Source organism: Heterodontus francisci, chromosome 23 (genome assembly GCF_036365525.1).
Source record: "Heterodontus francisci isolate sHetFra1 chromosome 23, sHetFra1.hap1, whole genome shotgun sequence".
Lineage (NCBI taxonomy): Eukaryota > Metazoa > Chordata > Chondrichthyes > Heterodontiformes > Heterodontidae > Heterodontus > Heterodontus francisci.
In genome coordinates, this window is record NC_090393.1 from 30,197,021 (window position 1) to 30,219,633 (window position 22,613).

The following is a 22,613-nucleotide window of genomic DNA, read 5'->3' on the forward strand; positions in this document are numbered from 1 at the left end:
TTTGTTTTGTGACATCTTTGTCTTTTAATCTCTCCTGCCCTCTGCCACATATCTTCCTTTTTGTTCTTCTTCCTCCCCTGCCCTTTCACTTGCTCAAAGCTGATTACATTTCTAACCTTTGCCTGTTCTGATGAAAGGTCACAGATCTGAAACATTAACGCTGTTTCTCCCTTCATGGATGTGGCTAGACGTGTTGAGTATTTCCAGCACTTTCTGTTTTTATTATTAAAAAGGTTAATGGAATGTTTACAGATGGGTTTGGAATACAAAAGAGAGGACTTTTTTTTTAAGTGGTACAGAGCCTTGTTCAGATTCCACCTGGAGCACTGCCTCTGTATTGGGCACCTTACAACAGGAAAGAATGTAGACCTTGGAAGGGGCACAGCCCTGATTCATCAGAATGATATCAGGGTTTAAAGGGTTACATTACGAGGACAGATTGCATAAACTTGGCTTGAGTTCCCTTGAGTTTAGGTTCAAGGGTGATGTAATTTAAAACGATAAAGGTGTTTGATGGGGCAGATACAGAGAAACTATATGCTTGAGTGGAGGAATCCAGAACAAGGGGAATAATGTTAAAATTAGAGCTAGTCTATTTAGGAGTGAAATTCTTCACACAAAGTGTAGTGAAAATCTGGAACTATATGGATGCTCAATCAATTGAAATGTTCAAGACTGAGATCAATAGATCTTTGTTCAGTAGGGATATCAAGGGATATGGAGCAAAGGCAGGTTAAATAGAGTTGAGGTACAGATCAGCCATGACCTAATTGAATGGCTGAACAGGCTCAAAGGGCTGACTGACCTACTCCTGTTTCTATGAATCAAAACTGGAACAGGGAGTTTACATTCTTAATCTTTAAAGGAATATTGAAAATGAGTCTGTTGCTCTCAGAAACATGTGCAGAAACAAAATGTCCTCAGTTACTTGAATACAGAGAAACTAAAAAATGTATTAAGTCAGATCACTGGTTTTGCAGAGTGTTGGTTCAACATGCTATACTGTACCATACTATAACAGCACTTGTGTGTCACCCTGCTTTTACTCACCTGGTGTTTGAAGCTTCTCATCATAGGAAAGGAGAGAAAACTAGCACCAAATTGACTCAATATTTGTTCTTCCCAGCAAAGGCCTGGGGCAGGTCTCTTAACCAGCCCTCTGAGCTAAGAACAATGTGTGGGTGGTAGATGGACTTTCCTAAATGCTGCTTTTATCTCTGAATACACTTAGAAGAACATCTTCTATACCAAAATACATCAGGATCACAGGTATAAGTTCATTTTAAGATAATTACATATGGACTTCACTTTGAATCAGTACAAAACTATCAGCCAAGTCCCACTCAAAGTAATAGGAATTCCTGAGATTCTTAGACATAAAAGGCTCACAGTCCTGTCTGTGCTTTAACAGTATTTTTTTTTCTTGCCATTAAAAGCTTTTGTTCAAAACATCAAGAATACAACTTTTACATAATTTGAATGGCATTTCTTGAAAATGTCTGAGTAACACAGTATACTTTTCTGCAGGCTTTCAAATGGAGTTTCGTAAATGGGCTTTTCTAAATGCTACTTTTATCCTCTGAATCAATTTGACCGCAATGGATAAATGTTATTCAAAAGGGCATTTGTATTGGAGAAGTCCCAACATCCCAGGGATAGACAGCGAGTCAAGGTTTCTTCTCCAGATTACTAGTCAAGATTCCCTGCTGAAACGTTTACGTGTGCTTATCAGGATTAGGTATGAATGTAATGTCCACTTCAGTCAAATTGCCTGCTGACACTTAATGTTCAGGGTCACAGATGAAAAATGGCAACTTGGATGAAATACAGGAGGATTTCAGCTGCTTGTGGGACTGCGCCCCTACATAAGTCATGACCTTTAGCACAGGAAGGGAGAGAACTGGAAAAAAAGGTTACAGGATAGAAATTTAACACTGATCTGTACTGCTAGGATTCTACTGAATGACAAAGCTAACGGAAATTCACGTACTTCAACATGGTACCAGATAATTATATCAATTCAAAAGATAATTTGGCTTTACAAGGGAATGGCAAATTCTAATGTGCCTGGGGTAAAAATTCAACTGCAAGAGCACAGAGACCTACTAAAGGCTGAAAAACAACTTACTTCATATACTGTGCAAAAACACCCTGACTTCCTGGTTATTGTTTGTGTTATTCTGTACTGGTACAAACTAGGGGGAAGGTCGAATGCAACTGAAAGATTACAATTCCCACAACACACCAATAGTCATGCCATTTGGCTGACTTATACTTAAGCAACAGTGCGATGGGTGGGCGGTTAGGCTGTAGGTCTGCAGTTACTGTGGAGTTTTTAAAACATGCCCAGAACCAGTTTAAGAGGAGCTGAGGCAAACTATTAAATCCAACCCTGGTATACAAAGACTCAAAATGCACATCTTGGAGTGCTTTAATGCATTTCGATTATGCATATCTGAGCCAGACAGGAAAATTTGACCTCTGGAGTCTGTGCCTGACCTCAAGTAGTAGGGACATTAAAATTACCTACTGTGCCCCTCAACTAGAGTGGCAGAAAAAAAAAATCAGCCAGGAGCTTGGTCCTGATTGCTGTTTATTTGACTTATATTAAAAAGGGTAAGTGTTGTACAAGGAAAGATTCAACGGCAATTCAGTTCAGTTCAGTTCAGAGATACAGCACTGAAACAGGCCCTTTGGCCCACCGAGCCTGTGCCGACCATCAACCACCCATTTATACTAATCCTACACGAATCCCATATTCCTACCACATCCCCACCTGTCCCTATATTTCCCTACCACCTACCTATACTAGGGGCAATTTATAATGGCCAATTTACCTACCAACCTGCAATTCTTTTGGCTGTGGGAGGAAACCGGAGCACCCGGAGGAAACCCACGCAGACACAGGGAGAACTTGCAAACTCCACACAGGCAGTACCCAGAATTGAACCCGGGTCGCTGGAGCTGTGAGGCTGCAGTGCTAACTACTGCGCCACTGTGCCGCCCCACCTACCCTACGCTCTCCCTACCCCGAATTGCCAATGCTCAATGCTCACACACAGAAAAGACACTAAATGTAATATTAGAAGGCTACTGGCATCTGTGGGTTATAAAACAGTATAAGTGCCTTTAAGACAGAAGGGGAGAAAATAGGGGGAAACGTAGTGTTTGAAATTTAGTAGACCAATGAATATAATTTCAGTGTACTGCTGCTTTCTGTGTTTAATCTCATCTCCATCATTTCTTAATTTGAAGTACTGAATAAATTAAAATGTGCAATGTTGTAAATGATTGTGTTTATTACTTTAGTGCAAAACTGCTTTTAGTTGTCAGAGAGCAACAATGGACCAAATATAGAAGTAAAACCCAGATAAAGGGGAAAAATGCACTTCCATGGCACAACAACAGGAAACAGAACATCAAATGTTTATCCGAAAGTCAAAGGCTGCAAACAGTCCAGTAAAACTACTGCACAGCTTAAAGAGAAATGAAAAAATATTTTGCATTTTCATATGGAAGCAGTCAGAAATTTTCTAAAATGGCATTTATCTTAATTTTGCTCGACAATCACAACACTGCTCTCACTTCGGTTCTCAAACAATGGTGTTTCATTTTAAAATGTATATCATTGATCGATATAATAAATTGATGGGACCGGGGTTTCCTGTTGTGTGGTGAATAATGAGTTTATGCCACATAATGCTACAGCAACCTAAACCAAGTCATTCAACATCGAATCCTCAATAGCTCAGTGGGTAAGTGCAACATAAAGAATGGTGTTGAGCTGCACAGATCAGACTTGGTATCAGAAGACCATCACTGCTCATGGAAATTATAGGCTACAGGGAAGGAGGGATCACAGACCAAATTGGTGATGGGAAAAAAAAAAACTGGGATACAACTCTGGGATGAATTGAGAAGAGTAGTACTGACGTATTGGAAGGGTAGATTTTTACATAGCACTGAAGAATAATCCTGAAAGCCCAAATTAACTCCAACATTAATATGTCAAAATATTGAAATATTTATAGCCTGTGCCAACCCTAATGTTCATATAGCCTTTTTCAGTAGGAAGAATGGCCACTGAACTCAACAAACCTCCACTATATTTCTTGCTGTTAAATTTGCTTATTCTATGTGCCCAGCTTTTCATTTACTTTGAAGTGAAGCTCTCCACTAAAACAATGCATTCTAACTTGCTGCCTGGGGAATAGATTGTTGGCACAGGACATATTACCAAGGGACTGGAATGTCAAGCAACTAGCCCACAGATTCAGCCCCACCAAAACTTGACAGAATAATGTGTAGCTGTAAGGAAATTACAGAGCAATGATCTAACTGAGCTCTTTAGATGATATCAAACTGTGAACTTTTTTTTGTTTCCTAAACCTCAAGATTTGATTATTGTCTTAATTCTCTTACAGATATGTTAACTTTTGTGAAATCCAACAGACAGGCAACTGTCTTACTGCAACTGATTTTTCTGCCTTGTCATTTTATGTAGAAGTTTTCTGATGTGCCCTGATTTTGACACTGGCGTCATTTTTTTTTTATTCGTTCATGGGATGTGGGCGCCACTGGCTCGGCCAGCATTTATTGCCCATCCCTAATTGCCCTTGAGAAGGTAGGACAAAGGATATTCCCAATATTATGACAGGTGGAAACTATATTGGAGGAGCTGTAGTATATCATCCCACAGCATATTACAGTAATAGTTGTACTTATTATACCAGGCTATGAAACTACCATGTTAATTACAGCACTCAGACACCAAGGAAAAGCTCTTCACATTCTTGTAACTTGTTAGGTGTTGGAAAAAGTAACAAGCAAAAGGGACACTGCAACACAATTATTACCTACAGTACCCCTGCACCAGGAAGGAAGAGAAAATATTCTTGTGTGGGCATCAAGTTTGGCTGCCAGACGGAGATAAAATAATAAAATCATACAATTGTACAACACAGAAGGAAGCCATTCTGCCCACTGTGCCTGGGCCGGCTCTTTTTTTTTAAAAGAATTATCTAATTAGTCCCAGTCCCCCACTCTTTCCATGCGCGTTGTGTTCTGATGCCTTCTGCAGTTAAATAGTTTGCCTACAGTTACTAAGTCTAAGCTTGCACCTAAAAAAAGAGTAAAATTTGAATAAGGTAGTGAAGAGATGCTTTTGTCCACTTTTGACGCTCATACCTTCAGCCATGTAGACTGCAAATTCTGGAAACCTCCCAGTCTTTCCACCTCCCTTGCCTCCTCTAAGACCCAATTGAAAACCCACCTCTTCCGCTAAGTTTTGAGTCACTTCATTTGCTTGGTGTTGATTTTCATCTGATTACGCTTCTACGAAGCACTCTGGGATGTTTTGCTACATTAAAAGAAAGTTACCGGTGTGCCTTCAGGGGAGGGAAGAAAAAAAGCGAGAAAATTACAAGAAAAAGGGACTTGCTGAAAATACTGCTCTCCTGGTTTAGTTAGCAGCATAAAGGTTTTAAGAAAATCTCAAATATCGAGTCCAATTAATTTTCAAAATGCCATTACTCCAAAGGGTTAATCTATCAAAAAATTTAAAACGAACAGTTGAAGCATAATGGCTAATGAGCAGGAAATGTATGGTTAAATATTTATGTAACATCCAGAAGGGCATTGCTATGTTAATGCTGCTGTTTATAGGAGGCCAGGGAATGTCTCCATGTTTAGATGCACTCGCCAGGCAATAAGCAAGTGCTTCATCACCACCTCATAACCTTCACTTTTCTGTTTTTTTTTAAACTAAGCAATCAAAGAAGGAAACATTTAAACAGATGGTAATTGCAGATGTGCTGAATGTGTGACCTTTTGCTCCGATCTGTGCAAGAAATGGTAGATTAGGAATTGATTTCTATAGGATTTAACAATTTAATTTAACTGAGGTGAAAGAATTCAGAGAATTGTTTTGACATCACACATTAAAACCACGCCAGATATGGTCTAAGAAGCATAAAACGGTAATTCAATATTTGAACCAGTTCCAAAGTCTAAAGTACCCATTTATATAGTTTAAATGGAACATTCAAATAATGCTTAATATTTAACTCACTTTAGCCAGTAAAATTACTTTTTCAACATTGTATCAAGATACGCAGATGTTTGTGGTAATACAACATACTGGGCTGAATTTTACTGGTTCCTCGATGCCTCCAGTTGCGGCGCAGGGGCCGGTAAAATGTTGCAGGGAGAGGCCCGCCTCGACCCGCGACATCGAGAAGGGCCCACCGCATATTACTGGCAGCAGGGGGACTTCTGTGCAGCCCCCTCCCGCTGCTGGCAGTGGGTCTTTCATCTGCATATTTAAACTGACAGCAATTACATTCAAGTGAACTTACCTGACATCCCATGCTGATTTTATGGCCTCTGTTCGGCCTTCGCGCGCCTTCGGAACTCCGCACAGTGTTCCGAGGCGAAAACCTGCTGGGGAGGGGGGATTAATAGAAATTTCAGGGCGGGAGGGGTGGAAGAGCAGGGAAATCATTTTTTATCGGATGTGGGGATAGTGGGAAAGGGTTATAGGTCAAATGTTATAAGTTTAGGGGGTAAAGTTCGGGTAGGGAAAAAGGAATGTTTTTGTCATTTCGGGCATTGAAATGACCATTGGAGGATTGGGGAAGGGCCATCCACATATTTCTTACAGCTTAATAAAAATTTAACATTGCTGCCCGTTTAAAAATTTGAAATAATTCTAAGGGCTTAAAGCCCTTTAAAAATGGCGCCGGCACCTGTGCGGTGGCATCGGATACCGTTGCCGGGGACGCAGAGGCCACCCCTACACGTCATTGGGGGTGGGCGCTCTGCCCCCACGATTTAAATGAGCCCTTACGCGAAATATCGCGGGGGCTCTGCAGCAGCTGCTGAATGCGGGCATCCCGCCGAGTTCAAAGGCACTGCTGCACAATGCGGCGCCCAAATGAACACCAATCCCTAGTTACTACTTTTGATGTGCTGTTCTAACCTTTGCACTATTAGAGAAATTATCACATGCAATTAATAGAGCAAAAAGGTACATTCTAAACATATAATTTAAGATTGTACAATGGGTTTAGGAATTCTTTTCTAAAAATTGAAATAATGCAAAAGAAAAAACAGATTATGTTGTACAGACAATAAAACCTGTGTTTAAAACTGGTGCAAACATTCTGATCCTCTTTGAATTCTAGTAAGCCCTCAAACCCTAGAGAAGTATGGCACAAACATGCATCCTACCACTCTATGGAGTGACACTCTGATATTCAGTGCAAATACGTCAACATAAAATTCAGCTATTATAAGTAAGGGACACTTTAACAAAAGCAAAATCCTACAAATGCTGGAAATCTGAAATAAAAAGGAACATTTTATGCTGCATGACGAAGCACCATGTGGTAATTCATAATTTCTGATCCTATTTGCCTTTGGTATAGAATAATAGAACCTTCAATAGTTCTTTTATGTAACTGTGCATGTAAGACATAATCCAGCAAAATTTCTATAACTACAACAACTTAGTCCAGCACAAAATATTCTTACAACTGCAGATAAACTTTCTTGCACCAGCATTTACATGCTTCATAAAGGTGACAAAGGAGCTGCAAGATGATTTTGTAACCAACCTCCATAATCCCAATAATAAAAGCAAAATACTGCAGATGCTGGAAATCTGAAATAAAAACAAGAAATGCTGGAAATACTCAGCAGGTCTGGCAGCATCTGTGCAGAAAGACAGGGTTCTGATGAAGGGTCACTAACCTGAAACATTAACTTTGCTTCTCTCTCCACAAATGCTGCCAGACCTGCTGAGTATTTCCAGCACTTCTTGTTTTTATTCCATAATCCCTAACTCTGATATCCATAATTTTATTTTTACAATGGTATGATTTCCATATTTAATATATGTAGCCTGTACACTGCAAGGTGAGATGTCGTTTCACAGACACATTATGGGATGAACATAGTCACTAACAAATTACTAATTATGCCATATAATCACAGCTCATTGTGCACTCTAAAGCTGATGAATAAAAATCCCTTGGAAATTAGATCAGTGCACAAATTCTGATCAATCCTTATCTTTTCAGTAAATTGCCTACATTTGGAGCTTCATTTCTTTCCAGTCAATCTAGTCAATGGCCATATCTGAAAAGTAATTTGTAACATACTGTGCAGATCAACATAACAGTGTCATGTAACACCTAACAAGATTTTATATGCTGATCGTCGAAGTCACCTCTAAATGGTATCTACTCAAAATTTCAATCAAAATGTTACTAACAGCCAAAATGATTTCAAAGTTATGTCTTTAACGTGGTTGGGCTTAACACACCTGTAATGCTCTGGCAGGAGACCAAACCATGTGCTAAAACAGATGCTGTTGTAAGAGACCTCAGACAGATACATATTAGGCTTATGGGTTTGTGGGTTTATTGTATGCAGCTTATTACAATTGTTAAAACAGGTCCCCACTGTTGTCTGCAATCATCTCAACTTCATATGAACAAGCTTTGATGCAGAACAATTAAAGACTCAGCCACAGTCTGTAGTCATCATGAAACTTAGCTCCATCTGAAAACAATCTTTCATAATCACCCCTGAAGAAAATAAATTCTTGTAAATATTAAAGTGCACATACCTTTGGTGGATCAAATAACTCCAATATATATCCATCACCTTCATAAGACTTTGCCTTTCGCACAAGCAGCCTACATTTTTGCCATCGTGTCCCCATGTCCATGCTGTCATCCACCACCATATAATTTAAAACGCCTTCTTTGCGGATGTCATGAACCTCTTCTCTAGACAGAGTCCTTGACCAAGTAAATTTATGAGTCAGATTTTTAAACCAGTCCTTTTCAGGTGAACCAGCCACTGCAGAAGCTCCTTCTTTTCCTTCTGCAGCTATAGCGTCTATTGATTTTCTCCGGAACAGACTCCGTATACTGCCTTTCACATTTCTTGTAAACTGACTCAATGTTTTGGGTTGTTCAAGTGATGGAGAAACTGAAACATCTTCAGAACTTCGGGATTTTGATGAAAACGACAGATTAGTGTCAGAACTCCTTTCTGTTTGTTCAGCACTGTTCACCTCAGCTTCCATCTTGGGTAAAACCAGACCAGCAGAGCCATCGGTAGTCTTTCTGCCCGTTTCCCTGTAATCCTGTACTCCTGTAAAGGGCACAATGGTACACCTGTTCAGAGAAAATCCCTCCTTTACCTCATTCCTGAAGTACTGTTGAAAGAGATCTGTGAAATGTAAAGAAAAGTTTTCAGCCCCCTGTATGTCGTGATTTGGATTTTCATTTGCAAACAGTAAATACTGCCTTGCGAGCTCCTTGGCAGTGACATGGGCATGCAGCTCACAGAACTCTTTCCAGGTACGTGGCTGTGTCAAGGATCCTTGTTCTACAGTGTTGCCATTCATTGCAACATCTGGGACAGCTGGATTATGCTGGAAAAGGAAAAACAAAATACCATGTTTGAGGTTTTGGAGGAAGGTGCAAGCGAGAAAACAAAGAGGACAACCAAACAAAATTTGGGTCAATTATACATATTACAGCAAAAGCCTTTGAGAAGGACCCAAATGCATCCTGGCTATTCCTATTAAGAAAACAATTTTAGAAGTTCTGAACTATATATGGCCAAAAAGAAAACTGTAAAACTGCTTTAAATCCAAGATTTAGTTATTAAGAGGGCCTAGAAAGATCTTTTGAATGTCTTAGGAGTAACAGGCCATATAATTAATTCAGAAGACTCTTTATAGGGCCATCTATACTTTATCTGTTAACAATACTCAAACACTCAACGTGAAAGGTCACAGTACTCAGTTAAAGACCTATAGATGCTTCAATTGTTTTGACAGCACTAATATGTGCAAGTTTTAAAAAATCATTTGCAATGCTGATTAAGAACAATGTTTAAGATTAAGAGCAGAAGCTATTCCTATAAAGAAGCAGGGTCGCCATTAGAGGCTATTTTGGAGCTTTCCCCCAATGACATTCTTTGGATTCATAGTACTCAGTAGATAAATGTACTGCACACTGTGGAACGGAACCCTGCAAACCAGAAAGACAAGATTCAATCTACACTGGATACTGAGTTATAGGAGCACAGATAAATCAACTGGTTTCAGTGTTCTTGAGTTAAAAGATGGGGAAGGGAGAGAAGAAAAAAATAGCCAGGGTTCACACTCCAGTGACCTCCTAACATTACATTATAAAACTGCACTGTCCTAATTATATACTTGGGAAAATACTGCAATTGCACCTTCTTGTGGGTAAAATGATTTTATGTTCTTAACACTCGAAGCAAAGCTACCTTCTCCAACATACTAAAAGTGGCTGCTAAAGGTTAGAGAATCACATTAAACATCAACAGGTGTACACAGGAATATGAAGAGGCATCAACTAAATGAAATAGGCATGATAGGGATAAAAGGACACTGGAGAAAGAAATAATTAAAAGTAGGATACCCAATACAGTAAATCAAATGAAATTAAACATCAGTTATATCCACTATTACAAGAATATGTACAAAACTATAACCAAACATAAAAAATGTTTTTGATGAATAATTTTATGTTGGCAGTAACATTTTGTCTAAAATCAGTTGCAGGAACCGCCACCGAACCACACCCTGAATTAAATGACACATCAGCCAACAGTGGAAGTGAATGCTCCTGCCCAATAATCAGACTGGCCTTCAGAGGACATTAAGAGCTCAAAACATATTCCCAAAGCTGTTAAGAAGGAAATTACTGGCTTTTCACACACAATTCCAGGTTTCTGGTGCGGTGGGCGAGAATTGGGGTCAGAGGTCCTGCAGTTGCAGCGGCACAAACATGTAAATACTAATGAATGAAATTGACATTTCGAGGCCTCCCAACTCATTTTGCTGAATCTCCACTTGGCAGCGAGGCCTAAACATAGTAGCACCCACAACAGGTAAGTCCTAGTGTTTGTATCCAGTCCCTTAAGATATGAGGATCAGAGAAGACCAAACACATAAAGGGAGCAGAAGCATCAGGGCTAGGAACCATCTGGCAGTCAGGTCACTGTTATTGCTACAGGTCCTTCATGGTAATATTTCCTCTTCCATTTTTGGATGCAAGCCCCCTTCAAAGAGCATTTGATTAAAATGGCACAAATCTATAGATACAGGTAGGTTCAGATCCTATCCAGAAGAACAGTGCACTTGGGATGAGCTGTGCCTGAGTTGCAGTCACTTAGGGAAAGGGGTGGGAGAAGGAAAATTAGCTCGGTGTCAAATAATGTTACCCTCAATGCTTGCTGGCCTCAGTTTCACCCCTTCTCTTAAGTCAACTGTACATGCAGATAGGCTTTATTTACTTCAGTAGCAAAGAAAGTTCGGCTGCACAAGCTCTCAACTTTACTTATTTCAGTATTGGAGAACAGAGATCGTCAAACTCCTAATTATCATATAGTTAAAACTATTAATGAGGACGCTTGGAGCCGATTAAATATTTTCAAGAAAGCCTGAGTAGACATAAAATTAAATAAAGCTCCAGGCCCTAGAGAAAGGGTAAAGCCTGTTCTGGGGGTGGGGTGGGGGGTGGGGGAGTATACGGAGAGGAGTTGTAGGTGTTTCTGAGGTAAAACAGGTAGTTTAGTGGCTTTTGAGAATTATTTAATTTATGTATTTATGTTAAAAATTAAATTTGTACTGTATTCCAGAGTTCCTGAGGATCGAAGATGCCACGGAAAATATTTTCAAAAAGATATTTCGAGCAACTATATTAGTTGGCTTTTTTGGTGCTTGCTAGTTGGTCATTGGTACATTTTTGATGCTTTATGTGACAATTCATCAGTAAATGTTTGTTGCTTGTCTATTGTTAATTTTCCTACTTGCTCTGTTGCATTTGTGGTTAGCAGCATCAGTTAACAATCATTTGTTACTTGTTATGGATATGGTGATACATAAGCCAATCAGAAATTCAAGTACGATGGAAGGAAGTGTGATGAGCAATTTCCCTGCCCTATGGATTTGTGCTATGGTTAGTATTTATTATACAAATATATAAGACCACTAAAAAATATATATATTTGTGATAGGAGAGTGAACATTAAGACCAGTTGCAGAAATAATGCACAGAACCAAATAATATTCTTTGGATTCATAGTACTCTTGGGATAATTAAAAACACTCGTCTGGCTTTATGACTTTGTTAAAAAAGTTGCTGCATAAATGCTATTGCCGTCCTTAGAGAATTAAACAATGAACTTTTTGTCATAAATTTGTTTACTGTAAATGTATGCTTAGTGCCACAGATTTTTATTGGCATGGATTCATTCTCCATTTTGGAAATGACTGCTACCTATGCTTTTGGTCACACCCACATTGCTGACTGACAGTTCTAACTACAAACAGCAATCAACTTGGAGAAAAAAAAGTTTTATCTAAAAAATAGATTTGGCATCTGGTTTACTGTTAGCTGCAAAGCTAGTTTGGAAGTGTTTAGGAAATAAGATATTTATATAGTGCCTTCTGATGTCCTCAGAATTTCTCAAGAAGTTTTACATACAATGAATTACTTTTGAAATGTTGTTATGTAGGCAAATAAAGAAGCCAATATATGCACAGAAAGGTCACAGAAACAATAATTAAATGAATGATTAGTTAAGTTGTATTTGATGGTGTTGGTTGAGGCAAAAATGTTAGCCGGGACATCAGCAGAACACCCTGCTCTTCTAGCAATGTTGAGGAGTCCTTTATAGTTGCCTGAACCACCAGAACAACCAGACTGGGCTGCAATTTAATGTCTCACCATAAGAAAGAACTAGTGCTTATATTGTGCTTCTCACAACTTCAGGATATCCCAAAGCGCTTCACAACCAATCATAGGAAGTTAAGGATAACATAAAGACAAAAATTAAGGCAAACCATACTGCAAAGGCCAGTGGCAGGCTGGAAGATTTGGAAACTTTTAAAGATCAACAAAGGGTTACTAAAAAAGTAACAAAAAGAGCAAAGGTAAATTATGAAAGAAAACTAGCACAAAATATAAAAACGGATAGCAAAATCTTCTATAAGTATATAAAAGGGAAGAGAGTAGCTAAAGTGAATGTTGGTCCCTTGGAGGATGTGACTGTTTAGTTTAGTTTAGTTTAGAGATACAGCACTGAAACAGGCCCTTCGGTCCACCGAGTCTGTGCCAACCATCAACCACCCATTTATACTAATCCTACACTAATTCCATATTCCTACCTCATCCCCACCTGTCCCTATATTTCCCTACCACCTACCTATACTAGGGGCAATTTATAATGGCCAATTTACCTATCAACCTGCAAGTCTTTTGGCATGTGGGAGGAAACCGGAGCACCCGGAGGAAACCCACGCAGACACAGGGAGAACTTGCAAACTCCACACAGGCAGTACCCAGAATTGAACCCGGGTCGCTGGAGCTGTGAGGCTGTGGTTCTAACCACTGCGCCACTGTGCCGCCCCTGGGGAATTAATAGTGGGGAACACAGAAATGGCGGAGACACCAGATCAGTATTTTGCCTGTTTTCACAGCAGAGGACACTAGTACCATCCCAATAGTAACAGGTAATGCAGAGGTTATAGAAAGGGAGGAACTTAGAACAATCATCATCACTAGGGAAAAAGTACTGAGCGACAATTGGGATTGAAGGCAGACATGTCCCCAGGGCCTGATGGCCTACATCCTAGGGTCTTAAAGGAAGTGGCAATGGAGATAGTGGATCCATTGGTTAGAATATTTCAAAATTCCCTGGATGCGGGAAAGGTTCCAGTGGATTGGAAAAACGCTAATATAACGCCCTTATTCAAAAAGGGAGGGAGGCAGAAAGTAGGAAACTATAGACCAGTTAGTTTAACATCTGTCATTGGGAAATTGTTAGAATCCATTATTAAGGAAGTAATAACAGGACATTTAGAAAGTCAAAACGCAATCCATCAGAGTCAATATGGTTTTATGAAGGGTAAATTGTGTTTGACTAATTTGCTAGTGTTCTTTGAAGATGTAACAAGTGGATAATGGGGATCCTGTAGATGGAGTATATCTGGACTTCCAGAAGGCATTTGATAAGGTGCCGCACAAAAGATTAATACACAAGATAAGATCACATGGGGTTAGGGGCAATTTATTGGCTTGGATAGAGGATTGGCTAACCAACAGAAAACAGAGAGTCAGGATAAATGGGTCTTTTTCTGGTTGGCAAGATGTAACTAGTGGGGTGTCACAGGGTTCGGTCCTTGGGCCCCAACTACTTACAATCTATATTAATGACTTGGATACGGGGATAGAAGGTACTATAGCCAAATTTTCAGATGACACTAAAATAGGTGGGATAATAAGTTGCAACAAAGAAATAAGAAATTTACAAATGGATATGAATAGGTTAGGTGAATGGGCCAAAATTTGGCAGATGGAGTTTAACATTGATAAGTGTGAGATTATCCATTTTGGTCGGAAGAATAAAAAGGCAAATTACCTAAATGGAGAGAAACTTCAGAGTGCTTCGGTGCAGAGGAATCTGGGTGTCCTTGTGCATGAATCACAGAAAACTAGTATGCAGGTGCAGCAGGTAATAAGGAAGGCAAATGGAATTTTGGCATTTATTGCTAAAGGAATAGAGTATAAAAGTAGGGAAGTGTTGCTGCAACTGTACAAGGCATTAGTGAGACAGTACCTGGAGTATTGCATACAGTTTTGGTCCCCTTATTTGAGGAGGGATGTAGTTGCATTGGAGGCAGTTCAGAGGAGGTTCACTAGATTGAAACCAGAGATGAGGGGTTTGTCTTGTGAAGAGAGATTGAGCAGTTTAGGCCTTTACTCTCTAGAATTTAGAAGAATGAGAGGAGATCTAAGATGATTAAGGGGATTGACAAAGTAGACGGAGAGAGGATGTTTCCTCTTGTGGGGCAATCTAGAACAAGAGGTCATAGTTTTAGGATAAGGGGTAGCAGATTTAAAACAGAGATGAGGAGAAATTACTTCTCTCAAAGGGTTCTGAGTCTGTGGAATTCACTATCCCAGAGTGCAGTGGATGCCGGGACATTGAGTAAATTTAGGGAGGAGATACTCAAATTTTTAATTAGTAATGGGTTGAAGGGTTATGGAGAATGGGCAGGAAAGTGGAGTTGAGGCCGCGATGAGATCCGCCGTGATCGTATTGAATGGCGGAGCAGGCTTGAGGGGCTGAATTGCCTACTCCTGCTCCTAGTTCTTATGTTCTTATATGGGTTGCAGTCCTTAAAAACTGTACCAAAATATAGGCCCAAATCAAGTTTTTTTTAAAAATTTGTTCTTTGGATGTGTCACTGGCAAAGCCAGCATTTGTTGCCTATCCCTAATTGCCCTTGAGAAGAGAACTATGTGTTCAAGTTCTGGGGTGGGGCTTAAACCCATAAACTGCTGAGAGGTATGAACGCTTTCATCCAATATTTAAGTTTTGAACTAAAATGAGAAACTTGTAAAAGAAATGCCGCTTTAAGGCAAAAGTAAATACATCTTGTTGGACAAATAGGATCACCAAGAGATGACAGGATGTGTGTGTGGAGGTTGGGGGTGGAGCGGGGGGTGAAGTAATTTCACCACAAAACAACTTAATAAATTATGGCTTATGAATTAAGTAGAAGCATCTTGTTTTACACTATCACATAGTGCAATATAATCCCAATAGTGTAAATTGCTAAAGCAGACACACAAAGTTTCAGTATTCATTTCAATATTACATAATTTTCACAGTGAACCTCTCGTATCCTGAAAATGTTAACTCATGTTGATATATTCCACATGGGGCAGAAGCCCTCTAGTAGCTTACAAAAGGATCATTAGTCTTGTGTGCACCTGGACAGTTCTGGCAGGCTACTAAACCATAGTAGTCACTACAGCTGTGCCCAATCCTGTTCACACTCAATGTCTACACGTGAGCACTGTAGAGCTACTTAAACAACTGTAAGCAGGAAATATAGGCAATTTCCTGTCTTTAACCTACACTAAAGCCAAACGTAGTATCCCGATAGCTATACCAACTGAGGCAGCCTTAAACTTCAGCCTTTTTAAAAAAAAAGCGTTCCTCAATTTTCATCCCTTCTTTCCTGAAAGCACTGTTTCATGCTACATTATGGTTTCAAGGGCACCCGCTGCCCTTTTGTACCTCACCTAAGTAGGAGCTTAAGTAGTGAGTGTCAGTGGGCTATTCAATGGCCACCTTAGACAATGCTGTTCTCATTGTGTCCACACATGCCCACAGGATAGTGGTCAGCAGTAGAAACCCTAGCTGATTTTTCCCTCCATCTGTAGCCCAGAAGTGCCAAGACCAACTCCAGCACCCCTACTGAGATCAGCAAGCACAAGACAGACCTGATATCAAACCTGGGACCATCCTATACAGTTAAGAATTAGTGCATTTATCCACTGGGGTGGGGGGAGAGAGGGGGATCTTCAGTCACACATTCCTCATTTGACCATCACCGTTCTATGACATTGCTGTAGCTGCACACTTCCACTATTAGATTGAGCACCAGAAACTGCAGATCCCCATACCTACATCACCACTGGTGCACAGTAAGGGAGAGCCGCAAGTTTAAATAAATTATGCTACAAGCTCAGTCCTATAATTACATTCTACAAGACAGTCCTGACAAAAGAGTCTTCAGCTGAAATATTAATGTATCTTTTTTAAAAATGCAGGTGGACATGCTGCATATTTCTGCCACTTCAATTTTTTTTTAGATTTCCAATTTGCACTTCATTTTTATCTGTCCTTTAAACACCATCCTCTCTAATATAGCACTGTTTTTTGTTCAGAAATTTGCTAAAGTTAGTTTCTGACTAGATATTGTTAATATCTTAGACAGTTCTGTAGCAATATTGTAATTTATATTTGGTTTTATCATGGGGCTCAACAGAAGAATAATCATCTGGGAAATGCCACTTCAAAAGTGTCTTGAAGGTCATATGAACTGTTCATGTTGATGTGTAAATGATTATCGCTTTTGCTGATGGTTAATGACAACTTCTGTCCTTCACCTCAGGTGGAATGTTGTGTTGCTACAAGGTATCCTGCTTTGCATCCCAACCAAAAACTGATTAAATTCATCATGACTGATAGGTGCTTGATGCTTTGATCTGCCATTAGGAGATTTCAATTTACAAACCCCCTATTCTAAAAACAAAGGCAGTGCCCTTGAGAGTCTGATCACTTGAACTGTACTGGTGTATCTCCAAGTGCCCTCATCTTCTGACTACACTAGTCCACTTTTAATTCATGCATATAATAGAAGAAAAAGTCATATGACTTGTAAATACAGTAATATTGTGTGAATAACCATCTCATGTTGCTATAATTAGTCTGTAGGAATTGGACTTAAGATTTTTTTCCACTCTGTGTAAAAATATTTTTCATTAAAAAGTGAATGTGTAGTATTTAAATAACAGGTAAGTATTAAGTGGATTTACTGGACCATTAGATTTGCACTTGTTCCTAAACCTTAGTCTCTTAAAACTACCAGACTGAGAGACTGGGGGAAAACATACAACTCAATTCTGATGTAGGGCAACCGTCTGAAAAGTTTACTTTGCATTTTTCCATGGATGCTGTGTTTGACTGACAGAGTATTTCCAGCATTTACAGAATTTGTTTTTGTTCCAAGCTTTTTATGTTAGTTGCATACCATGGAGCCTATCCAACCACATAAAAAGTTTAAAATTAATGTTCCCTTTAAGTTTCAACTATCACTAAATCATGGTGTTATAATCTATAATCTACGAATGAAACAGTATACAGAACTGGCTTTTGAAAACCTCTGGACACATAGAATTCAAACAGGCCAAATCAGCAGCAAACAAGAAATAAAAGCACAAAATGAAACAAGTTGTCCAGGTTTTGTGAGGCATATTGCCAGATCTCACAGGCATGTGACCCACAAGCAGCAGTTTGGACACCAATGCCCAAGGTCATCCTGATCTGCTGACTACTGGATATTTTGTGTTGCTCTTGAAGCAACCTAAAACAGCTCAAGTGTGTGAGCTGTACTACAAAAAAACCCTACCAATCAGGCAAATCATATTACAAATTCAAATGAACAGGACAAAAAAACAAAGAGAAGTTATATTGATAAAGTTACTGCACAGATGAATTACAAAATGTTGGATCAGTATCAAATCTTCTATACTTTTTTTTACACTGTTAAGTGTTGTGATCTAAAAATGAAACTAATTAGTGCTGCATGAATAGATTATATGCTGATAAAACCTCAGTAGTGAGTCTTTGCTGGTATCCTATGTTAAGATTTCCATTTGATGAAGGCTAAACAACCCAGGCGACATTGTCACTTTAAAGCCCAATATGTGCATATATATGCTAGAATAGATCGGTAGCAAAGTCAGCTGTGGACGTGTTTGTGAATATTTTTGCCGTATCCCCTTCCCTGGCCCCCACATTGATCCTTCTATCAGGCTCGACAGGCCATAGATGACTCAGCATCCTTACCAAGCGCTGCTTCCATACAGGACTATCCTATAGCCAAAGACATTAAACGGAAGTGGAACAAGGTATCAGAACAAGCTTTGCTGCACAAGTCCAATTACAGTACATTCTGCAACCAGTATGGTTGCTAACCACATGTCATGAAATGCAATATAGAATTCAAGAATACGAATGTTAAAGATCACTTTTACATAACATTCAAATTGGACCTTCTTGTCCACAAACTAAGGTGCAAGCTGTCTAGGAACTCTCAGTGGCAGAATAGCTAATAATGGAATCTTACCACTAGCAGTTTGCTAAATCACTCAAGGCACGACCTCTTGATCGGCTGTCTCAAAAGGCACCAACAGACTTCCAGTTTCTAGCTCAAGTGGAAGTCAGACATGGAGTGTAACTGGGTGATTCAACTGTATAGGCCATCACAATTAAGACGAACCCATTATCCAGCATTCACACATGCACATTTATCAGAAGACTGGATAGCAATCAGCAGAAAGAACTGATTAACTAAAAGAAAATTTTTGTTTAAAAAACTGCTTTTAAACTCTTACAGCTGGCATTTTGGATTCGAGTAGACTGCAGAAAGTTCAAATGTACTTGCTTAGTTGCAATCTGCCCAGTTTCTAAGGTGGTGTATAGGCTGTTACAAAATCCAGACCCTAACTCAGAATACAGTGCCTGTTTGGGCTGGTTGAACCTAGAGGGATGATGACTACATTGGCCTGAGGTCACTTGCTTTATCCATATTTTCATTCAGGACTGTGGGCAATGGTAAATTCTAGCTATCAGAAAGGGTTCTAGGTGGTGGTGGTCACTATAATATTTAAGCAGATTTTAAAAGAACAATTTAAGGAAAACTTCCAAAAGCATTAAATATGAAGAAAGGTTACAATTTATGCATTAACAATTCTAGTTAACACTGGTTATCAAGGGTTAATAAAATCAAACAAAGTATATCAATTCCTTCGTTTGTGCTTAAATAGATCAGTAGCCACTCCAGGCGCTGCTTCACAAACCACTGACCACCTCCAGGCGCTTATCCATTGTCTCTCGAGATAAGGAGGCCAAAGAAGCGCTGTGTACCTCACTCACCTGGTTACTGTCTTTAACAACTTGGTCTACTTCAGTCAATGCAGCGCCAGCATTAACAATATGGAAAATCCTTATTTTGCAGAGGATCCTCCAAATGTCTTTATAGACAGCGACTCCCCTTGACCCACCTCCCCCTCCCCAGTTCATGATCGCTCTACAGATCACTAAAACATCGACAGCAGTGGTGCCCCGCTGTTTGAGAAACGATGCGACTGGAGTGGGCAGGAGTTCCAAACATTGCTTTTAACACCACCATGTGGTGCTGCAGTCAGGCACAAAACGCGTGAGTCAATGCACAGAGACCCAAGCGTTAACTCTAGTCCCCACACGCGTCTGTTTGGATCCAACAAATATTATAAAATATTCGACACGACTCCTATTTAAGGTCTCGATACAGAAATAAAGTTCTTCCTTTAAGTAAAACTGTAATCTTCACTTCTAAAAGAAAATATCTGGAACAAAACCTCCACACACGCGATGCAACCGCTATATCAGCTCTCTGGGCAGAAGCAAACTAAAAGCTAAGTTTGTATTATCTCTCACTGGGAGGCTGTACAGATAGTAACCCGCCACTGTAAATGGTTTGGATATAATTAAAATATTTTCCAAAAAGAAGTCGCTACCTGCAGCAGAATTCTTCACTTTCTTGCTTACCCATGTTGTCTAAAGCTTGCAGTTTCAGGAAGGAAATCCATGCACGAAAAAAAACGCTAACTTCATCATTTCCGCTGACAAGTTTGACAGTTGAATGGGTTCAACTCGATTCCGTCAACATTTAAGCAGCAAAAGCTGCATCAACAACAAAAACACAGGCACACACACACTTATCTTTCACCTTCTGTACTTCTTGTGACTGGCGATCACTCATTGGATTCCGCTCCGCCACCATATAGCTACGTAATTTACCAGTTTGGCACATTTGAGATGTGGAGAGTGAAGTTGAAACTTAATTTGTTGTCCAACAGTGGCCTCTACACACAGCTTCGTGAAGCCAGGGGCAAACTATTGACGAAAGGAAAACAAACTGCCCCGCACAGGATATGTTTCCCGCAAAATATAAAACTCGAATCGCATCATCCCGAAAATTTCGGGGCTGAGTTGAGGTCGAGAGACTAAAACGTACAATCGCGTGTGTGCTTAGCTTCAATACAATTTTATTAGCTGCTGCAATTTAGTCAAAAGCGTCCCAAAAAAAAGCATTGGGACGTACGTGTGTTTGTGAAAACTAGAATAGGACACATGAGTTCACTGTTATCTAGCTTCGCCGGGTTTTCTTTTTAGGAATGTTGCTTATCTTTGACAGTGAAAGAGAAATTGGGAACAGACTTACCAGATGTTCACTTGTCACGTCGACAATAATGATCGACTTGTGCAGACTTGACGCATTAACTAAAGTTTGACTCTTCTATCCCAGCATTCGAAATTAAAACTTCTCATTTTTAAAGTTACATTTCGGAAGCCAGATGCACAGCCAACTTAATAAATAAATGCTTAAAATATAGAAATGTATTGGAAATCCTAATAAAGGTGGCAGAATCACCAAATACATGATTTCCAAAACTAAACTGACGAGTTGGGCCGCATGGCCTCCGAATGTACAGTAAAGCTTAACAATTCAGTAAAAATTAAGAAAGTGGTGGGAGGAGGGGGAAGGGGGGAAAGGAAGAGGGGGGGGGGGAAGGGGGGAAAGAGAAGAGGGGGGGGAAGGGGGAAAGAGAAGAGGGGGGGAAGGGGGGAAAGAGAAGAGGGGGGGAAGGGGGGAAAGAGAAGAGGGGGGGAAGGGGGAAAGAGAAGAGGGGGGGAAGGGGGGAAAGAGAAGAGGGGGGGAAGGGGGGAAAGAGAAGAGGGGGGAAGGGGGGAAAGAGAAGAGGGGGGGAAGGGGGGAAAGAGAAGAGGGGGGGAAGGGGGGAAAGAGAAGAGGGGGGTGAAGGGGGGAAAGAGAAGAGGGGGTGAAGGGGGGAAAGAGAAGAGGGGGTGAAGGGGGGAAAGAGAAGAGGGGGGAAGGGGGGGAAGGGGGGAAAGAGAAGAGGGGGGGAAGGGGGGAAAGAGAAGAGGGGGAAGGGGGGAAAGAGAAGAGGGGGGGAAGGGGGGAAAGAGAAGAGGGGGGGAAGGGGGGAAAGAGAAGAGGGGGGGAAGGGGGGAAAGAGAAGAGGGGGGGAAGGGGGGGAAGGGGGGAAAGAGAAGAGGGGGGGAAGGGGGGGAAGGGGGAAAGAGAGGGGGGGAAGGGGGGAAAGAGAAGAGGGGGGAAGGGGGGAAGGGGGGAAAGAGAAGAGGGGGGGAAGGGGGGAAAGAGAAGAGGGGGGGAAGGGGGAAAGAGAAGAGGGGGGGAAGGGGGGAAAGAGAAGAGGGGGGGAAGGGGGGAAGAGAGAAGAGGGGGGAAGGGGGGAAAGAGAAGAGGGGGAAGGGGGAAGGGGGGAAAGAGAAGAGGGGGGAAGGGGGGAAAGAGAAGAGGGGGGAAAGAGAAGAGGGGAAAGAGAAGAGGGGGGGAAGGGGGGAAAGAGAAGAGGGGGGGAAGGGGGAAAGAGAAGAGGGGGGAAGGGGAAAGAGAAGAGGGGGGGAAGGGGGGGAAGGGGGGAAAGAGAAGAGGGGGGGAAGGGGGGAAAGAGAAGAGGGGGGAAGGGGGGAAAGAGAAGAGGGGGGAAGGGGGGAAAGAGAAGAGGGGGGGAAGGGGGGAAAGAGAAGAGGGGGGGAAGGGGGGGAAAGAGAAGAGGGGGGGAAGGGGGGAAAGAGAAGAGGGGGGGAAGGGGGAAAGAGAAGAGGGGGGGAAGGGGGGAAAGAGAAGAGGGGGGAAGGGGGGAAAGAGAAGAGGGGGGGAAGGGGGGAAAGAGAAGAGGGGGGGAAGGGGGGAAAGAGAAGAGGGGGGAAGGGGGGAAAGAGAAGAGGGGGGGAAGGGGGAAAGAGAAGAGGGGGGGAAGGGGGGAAAGAGAAGAGGGGGGGAAGGGGGGAAAGAGAAGAGGGGGGGAAGGGGGAAAGAGAAGAGGGGGAGAAGGGGGGAAAGAGAAGAGGGGGGGAAGGGGGGAAAGAGAAGAGGGGGGGAAGGGGGA

General features: G+C 41.1%; 1 protein-coding gene across 7 annotated transcripts in view; it reads right to left on the bottom strand.

Moving 5' to 3' along the window:
* Positions 1-20,477, bottom strand: part of sh2b3 (SH2B adaptor protein 3) — a 286,946-nt gene extending 266,469 nt beyond the window's left edge. For 3 of the 7 annotated variants that reach the window (XM_068054957.1, XM_068054951.1, XM_068054955.1), the window contains exons 1-2: positions 20,405-20,477; positions 8,633-9,448 (exon numbers count right to left, since the gene is read on the bottom strand). In XM_068054957.1, coding sequence (XP_067911058.1) covers positions 8,633-9,448; positions 20,405-20,458 — 870 coding nt within the window. In that variant the 5' untranslated portion in view covers positions 20,459-20,477. Of the gene's footprint in view, positions 1-8,632; positions 9,449-19,569; positions 19,653-20,192; positions 20,339-20,404 lie in introns of those variants that run through there. The other 4 variants (XM_068054954.1, XM_068054952.1, XM_068054956.1 and 1 more) reach the window with 4 other exon arrangements.
* Between the last annotated feature and the right edge of the window lie 2,136 nt (positions 20,478-22,613).